The 13,463-nt window shown below is 52.3% G+C and overlaps 6 protein-coding genes across 6 annotated transcripts; 5 read left to right on the plus strand and 1 right to left on the minus strand.

Annotated features, from left to right (window-relative positions):
* Window positions 1-634: 634 nt before the first annotated feature.
* On the plus strand, window positions 635-1,588 carry N7443_010194 (acetamidase/formamidase family protein; the record flags this gene model as incomplete). Its single annotated transcript, XM_056890250.1, has 1 exon — window positions 635-1,588. One exon carries the CDS (start codon window positions 635-637, stop codon window positions 1,586-1,588), a length of 954 nt encoding a protein of 317 aa, XP_056736741.1.
* Window positions 1,589-2,219: 631 nt separating this feature from the next.
* Window positions 2,220-5,228, plus strand: N7443_010195 (ATP-dependent helicase; the record flags this gene model as incomplete). Its single annotated transcript, XM_056890251.1, has 2 exons — window positions 2,220-2,588; window positions 2,649-5,228. The coding sequence occupies 2 exons, from the start codon at window positions 2,220-2,222 to the stop codon at window positions 5,226-5,228; spliced, it is 2,949 nt and encodes a 982-aa protein (XP_056736742.1).
* Window positions 5,229-6,375: 1,147 nt separating this feature from the next.
* On the plus strand, window positions 6,376-6,633 carry N7443_010196 (40S ribosomal protein S21; the record flags this gene model as incomplete). The annotated part of the gene is made up of 1 exon (XM_056890252.1): window positions 6,376-6,633. One exon carries the CDS (start codon window positions 6,376-6,378, stop codon window positions 6,631-6,633), a length of 258 nt encoding a protein of 85 aa, XP_056736743.1.
* A 54-nt stretch (window positions 6,634-6,687) lies between these two features.
* On the plus strand, window positions 6,688-7,080 carry N7443_010197 (uncharacterized protein; the record flags this gene model as incomplete). Its single annotated transcript, XM_056890253.1, has 1 exon — window positions 6,688-7,080. One exon carries the CDS (start codon window positions 6,688-6,690, stop codon window positions 7,078-7,080), a length of 393 nt encoding a protein of 130 aa, XP_056736744.1.
* A 2,463-nt stretch (window positions 7,081-9,543) lies between these two features.
* Window positions 9,544-10,905, minus strand: N7443_010198 (G1/S-specific cyclin; the record flags this gene model as incomplete). The annotated part of the gene is made up of 2 exons (XM_056890254.1): window positions 9,544-10,623; window positions 10,696-10,905. 2 exons carry the CDS (start codon window positions 10,903-10,905, stop codon window positions 9,544-9,546), a joined length of 1,290 nt encoding a protein of 429 aa, XP_056736745.1.
* A 1,172-nt stretch (window positions 10,906-12,077) lies between these two features.
* Window positions 12,078-12,470, plus strand: N7443_010199 (uncharacterized protein; the record flags this gene model as incomplete). The annotated part of the gene is made up of 1 exon (XM_056890255.1): window positions 12,078-12,470. One exon carries the CDS (start codon window positions 12,078-12,080, stop codon window positions 12,468-12,470), a length of 393 nt encoding a protein of 130 aa, XP_056736746.1.
* Window positions 12,471-13,463: the final 993 nt, after the last annotated feature.

A 13,463-nucleotide genomic window follows, 5' to 3' on the forward strand; every position in this document is an offset into this window, starting at 1 on the left:
CCGGGATTGTTCTTATCCTATGATGGTTGCTCTTCCTCCAGCAGGCCTCCAGACGTCTTCCTCCTGTCAAGATATGAAATGGAACCCTGAAACATGGAAGACCTTGGTGGTAACAGAATGGGAAAACCAGTCTGCCTGTTTAGTCATGCTAGTTATAGTATCAGCATGATCGGCTTGTACCTTCTTCGTGACCCCTTCATAGCCCCTTCATGGTCCCCCCGCCCGACAAGGTTATCTCCGCGGTCACCAATTGAGCAGGCGGATAAGGAGTCGCTTAAACGCGTCGGTTTGGACCGCCACTACTCCACCTTCTGCATATCGGTGCTTGTACTCAACCCCAGAGGCTCAGGAGAATAAGTACTCTGTTACAGTTATTATCCCTGCCACACCCAATTAGGAAGGCGATAGAACGTCGGTTCACGGGTGGGGATTCCATAGGGAACAAGCAATAGGTAAGATCCGAAACTATCCACCTTCCAGAACGGTCAACTCTGAAGAGGATCTCGGTTTGCCTGGACCGAGATACTAAGAAATCTCTTTTAAGCCGTGGCTTCTCTCGGATTTCCCATACCCTCGCCCTTTACATCTCCCCATGATTTCTACGGAAACTCGCACCAAGTCTTCATCTCGCAGCATGGCTCCGGCCTGGAACAACTTCCACGTTGGAAGAGACTGCGGTCATTGCAAATGGTCCCGGAAAATCACGCCTAAATTGACTGTCGCTTCCGGTCAGACTGTCACTTTTGATGCTATCGACAGCAGCAACGGCCAACTGAACACCGGATCCGACGCCTCCGCCATCAAGACCCTAGATCTCGGTATTGCCAACCCGGTGTTCGGTCCAATCTTCGTCGAGGATGCCCAACCCGGCGATGTTCTCAAGGTCGAGGTCCTGAACCTCGAAGTGGCCGACTGGGGTTGGTCCGCCATCATCCCGGGCTTTGGTCTTCTGGCCGAGGACTTCCCGGAGCCTGAGATCAAGATATGGTCTCTCGATCGTGAGAAGGGTTACGCTCAGTTCAAGGACATGCGGATCCCTCTCCGTCCCTTCCTTGGATGCATGGGGCTGGCCCCCGGCAATGACGAAGAGCTGTCGACCGTGCCGCCCACTAACCACGGTGGCAACATGGACTGCCGTGAGCTGGGTGTCGGCTCGACTGTCTACCTGCCTGTCCAGACCGCTGGAGCCTTCTTCAGCTGCGGTGATGGACACGCTGCTCAGGGTCACGGCGAAGTCTGCGGCACCGCCATCGAAACTCCTATCCGCGCAACCCTCCGCTTCGAACTCTGCAAGAACCAACCCTGGGTGACGACCCCTCAATACCAGACCCCCCCTATGGCTCAAATAGCCAACCCTATTCCGGACCTTGGAACCTACGGCGTGCTCGGTGTCTCGCCTGACATCTTCGAGGCTGCGAAGATCGCGACTCGCAACCTTGTTCAATGGCTCGTCTCGACCAAGGGGCTTACTCCCAGCGAGGCCTACATCCTGGCCAGTGTGGCTGCGGACCTGAAGATTGCTGAAATTGTCAACGTGCCCAACTTTGAAGTGGCCATGACTCTTCCATTGGGAATCTTCAGCAAATAGAATATTTTCGTTGGCTGCCCCGAGCCTTGGAAGAGAGACATTTGTGTTGTGGTGCATGGCGTTGATACCCAGAGGTGCTGACTTACCTTTACTATTTTTATTCTGTACATATTGTGATGTGGTCTCAGCGCTCTGTCCAGCATTCCCTGCAGGGAGGCCATTTACTCCGGAGTATTGGCTTGATTGCGTATAGGTCATACCTGACGCCCATACCCATAAGAATACATAACCCATATCTAATTTGATTCTTTTGCCATCAGCCGACTAATCCGAGCCCCGAAGGAGGATTTGCCTTACTAGGGATAGTAGTAGAATTTATCAAATGTGCTAATAACTCTCCACTCGTGGACTAAGTATGGGACGGTGACGGTGGTGGCTGCACAGGTGTCGGCCAAAACTGCCTACATTCAATCCTCATCCACAATCATGCTCACTAAAAAACCTTATTTTACATAATAACATTGCATTGCAAATTACTAAGACGAACTTCCCAGCCTAGGGACACTGACCACGGTTGTGCATGCATAATGCGCACTTCTTCAATAATGTCACATGACACCGCGCGTTGGCGCGTCTCACTCTTGGCGAACCACCCAATCCCTATTGGGACAATCAAGGCCCTCGAGATGTCATGGATCCCATTCTCGATGGCCTGAATCTTGCCCAGCGGGACGCAGTCACCTCGTCTGCGCCGGTCCTGCAAGTCCTCGCGCCCCCGGGCTCCGGAAAGACCAAGACGCTGACAGCACGCGTCGCGTATCTGCTTTCTCACCATGGATACCTACCTCAAGATGTCATTTGTTGCACTTTCACGATCAAGGCGAGCCGCGAGATGCGTGAGCGCCTGGCCAAACTTATCGGTGAGCGTTTGGAAAGTCGGTTGATTCTAGGTACTTTCCATTCTATTTGTCGGAGGTATCTGGTCAAGTATGGATATTTGATCGGTCTGAGGAAGGGGTTTGGTATTGCGGATTCGGATGATAGTCGCGCTATCTTACGAGTGAGTCTTCAAGGTCGGTCTTAGTGTGTTTTGGTTCCGTGCCGTTAATGCAATTAGCAGAGAATCATCAAACGCTTGAATGCTACCATTGAAGTGAAGACTGCCCAGGGAAAGATCTCCCGCCACAAGGCTCAGGGAATCACCCCTGATGCCTTGGCTGAACGGGCAAAGGCAGAAGAGATGGAGGTGGTTGATATCTACCGCGCTTATCAAGCAGCGCTGGCTGATTCAAGCCTCCTGGACTATGATGACCTGCTAGTACGCTGCGGCGATCTTCTCAGAGAACACCCTGAGTGTGTATCGAACGTTCAGACCGTCTTGGTCGATGAGTTTCAAGACACAAATACCATTCAATACGACCTGATGAACCTTTTCGCCGCCCAGAACCGACGCATCACGATCGTTGGTGACCCCGACCAGAGTATCTACGGGTTTCGCTCAGCAGAAATTCAAAATCTCAGACGCATGCAGCGGCGATACCCAAATACATCGATCGTCTTGCTCGAATCCAACTATCGCTCGTCAGCATCCATCTTGAAGTCTGCTCAGGATGTGATTGAGCAGGATACAACACGGCCTGCAAAGACACTACAACCAACCCACTCATTCGGAACGTTACCTGTACTCAGGAAACTCCCGACGGCAAATGCAGAGGCCACCTGGATGGTGCTTGAGATCAAGCGAGCTGTTGCGATGACCGGGGGCCTTGTGCGAATGTCAGATATTGCAGTCCTGCTCAGATCAGCCTCACTGTCCACGCGCATTGAAACGGCGTTCGGGCGAGCGGGTATTCCTTATAAGATGGTCGGAGGCCGAAAGTTCTTTGACCGGACGGAGGTTAAAACTTTAGTCAATTACCTCAGGGTTGTGAGCCACACGGGGCATGCAGATGCACTGCTTAATATTATCAACGTTCCACCTCGTCGGATCGGTGACGAGACTATAAAACAGTTGACTGGTGGCGCTGACAAGGCTCAAGTTCCACTCTGGACTTTCATTAAAGACGTTATTCAAGGTCGCCGGTCGACGGAGAAGAAGTTGCAAAAGGCAGCAGAGCAGGGTCTTTGTTCCTTGGTCAAGCTCATTGAAGCTGCGAAACAGAAATTACAGGAATGTGCTGATGCTTCTGCGCCATGCGTGCTTCTTGAACACATCACAGACAGTCTGTCCTTCCAGGATTATCTTATGAGAGCCTATCCACTGGATGAGGACAGTCGCTGGGCCAACGTCAGGGAACTGATGGGCCAAGCCAATGATGCTGCCGCCTCCGTTGGGGACGTGGCCCAAGAAGAGGACCTTCCTGAGATTGAAGGTGTTGAGCAAGAGCAATCACACGCCGGTGAAGAAGCTCTCTCCAAATTCTTGGCCAACGTTGCTCTTGCTACAGAGGCCACTAAAGAAGGCGAGACGGAAACAGAGAAAGTCACGATATCTACGATCCACGCAGCCAAGGGTCTCGAGTGGCCCGTTGTTTTCATCCCGGCTGTTTACAATGGGAGTATTCCACACTCACGGGCCGAGGTAATCGACGAAGAGAGGCGACTGCTGTATGTCGCCATGACCCGAGCCCAAGCTTTATTGTACCTGAGCCTCCCTCTACGACAACCCCGACTCGGCGAGGGCGAGGATGGCTCGACTACTTTGACACCATTTCTAACGCCAAAATTGGTCAAAGAGCGCTTTCGTCCGAAGGGGCCTCAATTACAGGAGAAAGTCATTTATGCGATTGCTGATATCCTACGACGGCCACGTCCCACTGCCGACGATATGTACAAGGATCTCAATTCACTACCATCCACCCTGGACGATCGATGGACTGCCGAAGGCGAGGAGAAGAAGGACGAGGATGGGCAGTGGAAGGATGCCGTGGATCCTAATGACCTGGCTGGGTCGAACCCGAAACGGCGACGGATTGAGGTCAACCAGCCAACGTCTACGACCTACATGTCAGCGAGCAGTCTGATGAACAGCTCGGCCAACTTCCAAGTGTCTACAACGCTCTCGACGGGCTTCCTCTCTGCTCGAGATTACGCAGCTACGGCAGCAAGCCAGGAACCAGTCGCTGAACCTGCACCAAAAGCTGCCCTCGAACCGGCCCCTATCAGGTCAAAGACATCCAGCACCGCCAGCCGCAAGGACGGGCTGACCCAAGCCAGTATCTCCAACTTCTTTGGTGGGCCGGGATCCTTCCAGAAACGAGAACCCCTTCCCGCCAGTCGACCATCTATTCAGCTACAGCGGAGTCACCCGACAGCCCCGACATCACGCCCAGGGCCAGATGTCGTTCCGCCTGCGCTCACATCGCACCGCCTCCAACCACGACCCCTCCAACCAAGTCGACCGGCCCTGGAGCCCGCTCAACCAAGCAACTATACGTGGATGGCGGCTCCGTCCAGACCAGCCGTAAAACCCGCGAGGATGCTAACGCAGCCCCCTAATGGAAACAGCCCGGAAGCAGGGACGGGGCCGGAGAGGGCAAAACAGGAAAGCCCCGCCGGCATCCAGTCGGTCACGTTTCACACGACGACAATGGCGAGTGTACGGCAACAGGGCGCAGGGCGACGGACGCTGGGGATTCGGCGGAGTATGAATGGATGGGAGGAGCGAATGAAGCGGGAGGGCGGAGGCCCAGAGCGGTAGACAAGTTCTAGAACGGGTAGTAGCTTCAAAGCCTCAAGGGATCCCGGTGATCCCCGTCATGCAGCCTCATTCATTTTGTAGACATGTTATATTCTTTTTTTTTTTGGTCGACCGGTGTTATGTGCCCAAATCTGCAGCCACCTACGTCCTCCGGGGAAGGGATCTCGATCGAGATCAGTGACGCAGACAAGACGCGAATTGCATGTTTTATACCAGATAGGGAGAGGCCGGATACCCTCGGTATCTCAGGGCAAGCGGAATTAGAGGAACGCGAGGTTAGGCCGAAAGGACGATCGGGATCCATCGATTGGCGAGACCAGTACAATGATCACCCGCAAGGTCCAAGTCCACTGAATAGACCGTCGTCTTGATTCGGCAGGGGAGAATCTGGACCCGAGTGGAGTCAGTCGGTGAAGCTCTCTCTCTCCCCCTGGATCGTTGACATCACGGAGTTCCTGGGTACCTGAGCCATTCGACGCAGCCGGGCATCCCTACGATGATTGGTGCGCGATCCAGGACAGCGGTGAGGCTGAGGAATCCAGAGGAAACCGGAGCTCATTACTATTCTTGGAGCTGTTCCTGGAGCAGTTAGACTGAGGTAACTGAAGTAACCAGGTCCCAGCTCCCAAGTCCAAGAATGGCTGACTCAGCCCCGTATCGGTGATACCTGGTCGTACGGTCACCCGGGACGGTCACTGGCTGCCCTGCGTTCCACGCTGGCTTCCTCACCAACCGATCAAATGGATCTATGTAATACCAGGCACCCCGATACACGGCCGATCCATTCCCGTCTAGTTCCAGTCTAGTTCCAGTCTCTTAGTCCACTCCCCCGGAGTCGATCAGATGCACGCCCAATTGGGAATGGCCTGGGGTATACAAAAAGGTCCATGGTCCTCCTGTCTTCCTATACACATCTACCCGGACATCTTCACTTCCTGCACTTATACTTCGACATTTCCTTCGATATAGACTCTGACATATAATATTTTACCTTAGTTCTCGTTGCACACAGTTCAACACTGTCTAGCCCGAGACTACATCAGCCCGTTCTCAGCCTCACTCACTTTGATTCCATCTATTTCATCTATTCTACCTATTCCACCTATTCCACCTATTCCATCTATTCCATCTAATACCCCTTTCCGCCATGCCACACAAAGTCAACAACGACTCCAATTCCACCCTCGCAAGCAGAGGTAGCGCCGGGGACCCCGTCGTTGCCACCGAAGTCCGAAGTGAGTCTCCAACCACTATGACAGCCCAAGTCGATCTCCAGAATCAGGCTAATACGCGCTCTCCAGCCGCCAATCCCGCTCGAAAACCACCCGTCATCGTCCACAATCAGGGCGGCCAAATCTACGACGAAACACGGCCGTCCGACTGGGACAAACAACGCTGGAAATAATCTAGCCAACAATTGTCCCCCGGAAGCAGCAGCAGCAGAGGCAGGAGCAGGAGCATGCCTAGTCCAGTCCAGCTCGATTGGGGCGTCCGCTTTATCCGCGCGCGTCTCCAGATCCTTGCCAGTGACACCAAATGGGACCAAGCCGAAGAAAGAAAAAGTGAGGCGGCGATCGACAAGGAATCCAAAGTGCCCTTCAAGCACTCTGCACCGATTTCCCTCAATGACGGAAACTCGCGCATTGAGAGCCTCGTCGACGCCCCCTTTTTCCACAAACGCTCAAATGAAGGGATGCGCTATCTATCGTCACCGGCACCGATCATCACCCCTGACCCAGATCGGGCCTGGACCTCCCTAAGGTCCTGGTCCTTGCCAACCTGGCTGCTTTCCCACCGGCCTGCTGCTTCTTGCGGACATGGGCATGTCCTGCCCCGGATTTCCAGGGCGTGAGGCACTGGGGAAAGAAAAAAATAGAGTGGATCCCCCATTCTTGCGTCAAAGACTCTCTTTCCCCCTGCTTCCGGCCCGTGTACCACTATTCTCATTCTCTGGAGTTATTTCCGAGTTGGGCGTTTCAGTCTCGCTTCTTTTTGATTTTCTTTTTCTTGTTTTCCTTTCTCATTGCTCCCCTTTACGGGTGCCATTGCCTATCTACCCGATAGGCAATGTACTTTCATTCATCGGTCTATACGTCTATTCTCCTCCCTCTTTACCGCCTCTTCAGGGACCATCCCGGAGAGCGGTAACACGTGTCATATTATCATTTACGCATCCGTCTGGCAGCATCGGTTGCAGGCGATACAGCGGGTTTACCACCCTTGTTTTCTTTTTTATCTTCTTTTTTTTTTGTGGGTTTCTGGTGAGGGTTCTGCATAGCGATGGGGGGGGAATTGGGATCTGTTTCAACTGAGCGAATTTGTGTTCAATGTGTGCTACTTCTCCACACCTTTCCAAGGTTCAATAATACTTGAATTCTGAATGTTTCTTGTGCTTTCCTTAGTAGATAAGTTGAAATGGTCACCTGATCAATGATTATTTTTGGGACTATTTACTTTCTACTCTTTTGGGATTCTGGGTCCACGTCTCTACATAGTGCCCCGTAATGGCGTGGTGATTGGCTGTTGGGGCGGGTATGGACGGGCGATCCATGGTTGCGCTCTGTGGGTCCAGATGGAGCTTGAATGGAATGGAAGGGATAATTATACCAGGTAATTGCCTAGGGGAGAGAGAATGAGGCCTGTCAGTATGATGGTTGGCCAGATGCCCAGGTGGTCTTCTTGGAGGCCTTGGTTGGTGGTCGCAGTTGCGAGCTAGTAGAGTAGTTTGCTTGGGGCAGTCCTGACCGCTTCAATGGTGGGTCGTGGCCGAGCTTGCGGTCTACTTTTCGAGTCCAATTTAGGCATGTAGAGCTGGGCTATCTTCGGTCTAGTGCACCGGGGCATCTTATGAGGTGTGCGTATCCAGGTGGGAGGGCGGGTTATTGATTAAGCGGTCATGTGCACAATATGTATACGATGGTAAATTTAGAAGGATGTGGTAACTAGTCAGGTGAGGGGGGAAGGGTGCATCGTATATATATTTAACACATATTCGGGACCTCCGGAGAGTAGACAATGGTTAAACATATATATCAAGCAGCCCACAGGAACAACCACTAGGTTTAGTTCCTTAGATACCGTGCACATGTGAGACGATCTTGACTCGCCAACAGATGTTCTGAAAGTTATCCATTGAGGGAGAAACAGCTAGGAAGTGGTAGCCGGCATTACTGGTTGCCGGGAACTAAGGGGGCCGACTGACACCCGGATATGAAGACCCAGAAAACTAGCGTGGATTCGGTCGGATTCGGGCTTCCAGACCAGACCGCGACGTTCGCACGGGTTACAAGCTCAATCTATAATTTTGGTCTACACTTGGAAAGGTTTCCACAGAATTGGATATCATTCGTGGGCCATGTGGCAGTTTCGAATCCACACAGAAATCCAAAAGCACCTTCCACTGACCTCACGCCGAAGCGGAGTTAGCAGCAAAGGGCCATGTTCGGGCTAGGTACACAAAGAGGGGTACAAGGGGGGGATGGTTTCAATCTCAGGTCTCAGCCTTCAGCTCCCCAGGAGACCGCAATATTATTTTTTGCAGGTTTTCGCTCTTTTTTTGCTTTTTTTGTGGCCTGTGACCTATCTGCCCGCGCTCCCGGATAGGGAAAGGTGAAGAACAATGACAAGATAGTACACTCCGATTCCTTAAGAAAGGATGAAATGTGAGGCTAGACACATTAAAGGCTTTTTTTTCTTCGGGGGGGGGGGTTGGGGTTGGGGTTGGGTGACAAGGGGTCGACGCAGCAGTGCTGCTAAGGATCGTAATGAGTGTATTGGGGGATGCAAAGGCGCAGCGCCAGCGGGCGCGCAGCAAGACAGAAAGTTGCCGGAGGAAGAGTGTATGTTTTTCCTCGACAGATGCGAAGTGAAAATGTGTGGTGTGGGGGAGGAAACAACACGATGCAATCAGGATGACAAAAATCAGAATGGCTCGCTCTTGCAATGCTATGTGGAAAATGAGAACAAAATGCAAATGATGACCCAGAAACGATCCGGGCACGAACGAGAAGGGTATGCAATTTTTGGAACAAGAAGAGAAAAATGGGGAGGGTTCAAACTCCGGTTCTGCTGACCGAAGCTGATATGCAAAGCTTTCAATGATGATTGAAGATGGTCAAGTCGGGGGATGGCACGAGGTCGACGAGGCGAAGAAGCGCATAGCGGATTATAGTTGTATTAGGAGGAGTGCTGTGACAATACAAAGCAGACGCTCCTTCTATGCGGGTCGAGAAGAGAAGAAAAGGCGCACCGAGAATATGTGCAAGACGCCGAAACACTTTTGGGCTGATGCTGCTTCTTCTGTTGTCCTTTTCTTTTACATCACACTAGCATACGTCGGGTCCAGTGCCATCTGGGGGTGCGGGAACTGCTGTAGTTGCTGCTGCTGAGACATGTAAATGGCCTCCTGTTGCTGGTAAGCGTCGGTGGCCATGTACTGCATCTCAACCTCGGGAGCTGGTGATGGAGAGCAGCCGGGCACAGAGGGGACATCCCTGCTCAGCTCATGGTTACCCATTTGTGCCTGAGCATATCCCACGTTCTCTGGTGTGATAGGTGGGGTGAGATATCCGTGCGGGACGGCAGTCAACTGCGAAGACTTCTGAGGCGTGGCAAGGCCCATCTCCCCATTGTACGGCTTTGACTCCACTGGAGTCTCGACCGGTGGGGTGCAACGGGCATAGTTGGACAAAGAAGCCTGGCGGTTGAGGAAGTGCTCCAGCACCTTGGAGACCCGGGAGTAGTGAGCCGAGGCATACTTCCGGGCAACCACAGTAGAGGGCTGGTGAAGCTGTTGAGACAGGCCAACAAGAGTCGTTGAGTCATACTGGGCGGCCCAGTCAGTGTGCCGAGGCTGGGGTCGGTTCAGAATGCAGCGCGACAGAGCCAAGGCAGCGCGAGCGAGCTCAGACGAAGACTTAGAGACAAAGTCACGGTGGAACAGAGCAATCTCTAGGACGTAGAGAGCCATGTGCTCCACCTCAGGATCGTAGACCTCGTCGAGAACGGCAATCTGCAGGAAACTGTCCACGGTAGGGTGGCCAATGGTCCAACCAAGGGTCTGAAGAACGTGCCATTCCATCTGGATGAACATGTCGTCATCGTAGAGGGAGCAACACATAGACTTCAGCTCCTTAACAGTGGGCACGCGATCCTTCTTGTCGTTGTACTTCGCAGCGATGAGGAGAGCCGCACAACCAACTAACTGGTAGTGACGCTTGTAGACCACACGCTTGGAGCAGTAACGATCCAAGAGATTGATGGCCAGAAACAATGTCGACGGCAGAAGTTGGAAGGCAGTGTGGGCCTCGATCAGGAAGTCAAGGAGGTACGGGCGCATGAACCACTGGATCTCGGTTTGGATATCGATCGATTCAACGTCCGGGAGCGTTTGGCCCTGATAATAATGATTAGCCACACCCACATAAAAAACAAAAACAAGAAATAGCCGAGACTGGCAGCTACTTACATCAATCTCCAGCATGTGGCTGAGGACATCGTCCCGAAGCTCTTCGCTGGTGAGTCTGGACAGCTGATCCGCGATAGCATATTGCCGTTCACGAGCCACGAGTTTCTCGTGCTCCTGTTTGGCCTGCTTCTCGGCACGAACACGATAGTCATCCTCCACGAAGAAGGTCTCACAAGGCTGGAAGCCTGAACGAGGACGAATGTAATCCATGATTGTCGTAAGGTATTTGACGGTTGACCGTGGATGAGGGGCGAGATTGAATTAGCTTTGCTTAATACCGAGTGAAGGGACCTGAATAGCGGGGGCTGAACAGGTAACGACGGAGTTAAGAGAATGACAGTCGTCGGGTATTAGTTGTTGAAATGAATGACTGGAGATGTAGTTGGTAACGATTAAAGAGTGGACACCAGCGTCGAGACAATAGTCTTGCTGGGAAGGAAGCCGGAATGCCGGGAGGAAGTCTTCGAAAAATGAAAAGCTGGAGGGACTGGCGTATTAGCGGACCGGTGCCGTGATTAGGAATTATAATTAGGGCAAAAGCGACGAGTATGACAAGTGAGTGAAGTGAGGTGAAGGAAGAGAAGACGAGATGGAAAGGCCTTTGATATCAAGAGCCAGTGGAAAAGGGTTGTCAACTCCTTCGGAGAATACTAACCCAGTAACAGCCTTCGGGCAGAGGGTACAATGCAACCCTTACCGTAACGGCGATGGCATCTAGGCTAGGAAAGCACGCAGGAATGGATTAAGATTGTGGTGGATGCCAGTCCTGGAGATGAAGCACGAGCGAACGTCTTCACCCCTAGGGCCTTATGGAATGTGGAGTGCAGGACACAGGATGACTTTATGCAGGGGAGGATGGGAAGACCAGATCGTCAGGGGAGGGAACGTGCAACTGGAATGGCCACGACATACACTTCACGAGTTAACGTGTTCTGAATGAACCTCCGAGCGGATTGAAAGGGAGACTGCAAGATGGGTCGCTCAACGACTCTCAGATGTCATTCAGAGAAACGAATGACGGTCAAAAAGTCTTGGAACTAAAGAATCCTGAATCGGTCCAAACGGGTCAGTCAACCATATCCTCGGAGGCAACAGAGTGGCAGTCAATGGCATGTGTTGCCCTGGTTAGTGATCATCGAAACCCATCGGCATGTTCAACCCCAGTACAGGGTTTTCACGACCCCTTAATTCAACCCCGGGCCGAAGAGAGGAGAACAGTCCAGGATTGATAAACAAGTCAGATCCTAGGTGAGCATGGCATTGGGACCCTGGAGACTGCATTCCGAAGTGTTTCCCACTTGAATATCAATTTCCCTTCTCCCTCTGCCACCATCCACCCAGACCCAACGTGCATATGCCATACTCTCGACGTTCACACCACAATGGTGAATTTTCAACTCTCCGGATATGGCATGAATAGGTACCTCAGCGTCCTGGGATCTGGAGTTTTCAGAAATTGGGCATGCAGAGACCACCTTGAACGGGTGCTCTCCAGCATTGACCCCTTTCCCCTCTCAGACCTCCAAGCCGCCTACAGCAATATTGACCTCTCCAATCTAGCCTTCCACATGTCTCCCGTTAAGGGTATACTGGTGTCGATGCCTGCCGAGGGATTTCGAGATTGCCGTCCTGGACAACCCAACCACACTGACCCTAAAAATATTTTCACGACTTACCCACACTATCAGACTCAAAGTCAATCAGAAGACGAAAAGCGAGAGTTTTCGTATCATCCGAAGATTCGAGATGTTGTCCTCACGCTGTCGCTCGTCTAGCCGGTAGGAGCTGGAGCAGGGAGGGATTCGTCCGGGGTAGTCCGGGGATCAGGAAGGCACCGTCGGGCAGGGACGAAGGGTTCGCCGTTTGAGCTAACAAACGTCGAATTGAGGAGGATCGTCAAGTTCGAGGAGGGGATTCGACTCGACCGGAGGAAGGGCTGAAGGAAGTGATTCTCTCAGCCAGGCTCTCCGTTCTCCGTGAATTGGCAAGGGGAGGAGAAAAGGGAAGAAGAAAAGAGTATAGAAGAAGAGAAGGGAGGGGAGGAGTACAAGGAGGAGGAATTCGGATTCTCTCTCCAGGCGGGTGTGGGAAAGAAAAGAAGAAGAGAGAGCTGAGACAAAAGACACGGAGATACCAGCAGCTTAGCTGTGCGGTACCGTCATAACGAGGTTTCCGGGTGGAGGCTGAAGGTATTGAAGGTACCAGGGTATTACTGATTACCCTCAGGTACCGCGTATTGGTAAAGGGAGGCGGGGCTTTAATTTTGACCTGTCCCCGACCCTGCAAGGACGAACTGCAACCAGTGGGTGGTTTGAAACCCTCATCTACCAGTTTCGCCGTGGTTTTACATCTGTATTTTCTTCCCCCCGTGAAGGGTTACTGGGGGTGGAAGTGACTTGTGCCCTCAGGGCTAAACTCCGCGTATTGAACTACGGTTTACGCCGGCCTCCACTCTTAACCTAGGAAACACCATGGCTGAGCATAGGTCGTATACGGAGTCCATAGTAAGAACGGGGATAAAATTAACGATTGGCATAGTTAGACAGGTTTTTAGATTCCAGATTCCAAGTTACAGCTTCTAGGCGGTTGAAATGGCCTTTCCAATTTCCCACACTGGGGCGATTCAGGAGTGACGGCCTGTGCCCGGAGTGGCCCTTGCTCGCGTGGGAAACGGGCACATTACACACGCCTACCTCCGGGTTGAAGTGTAAGCTCGATAGATCAACCACGGTCAACTATGGTTCAATAACGAAGGGGTATCTCTCATC

The sequence above is a fragment of the Penicillium atrosanguineum genome (assembly GCF_028827265.1).
Source record: "Penicillium atrosanguineum strain IBT 20685 chromosome Unknown utg000008l_segment0_segment0, whole genome shotgun sequence".
NCBI classification, from domain to species: Eukaryota; Fungi; Ascomycota; class Eurotiomycetes; order Eurotiales; family Aspergillaceae; genus Penicillium; species Penicillium atrosanguineum.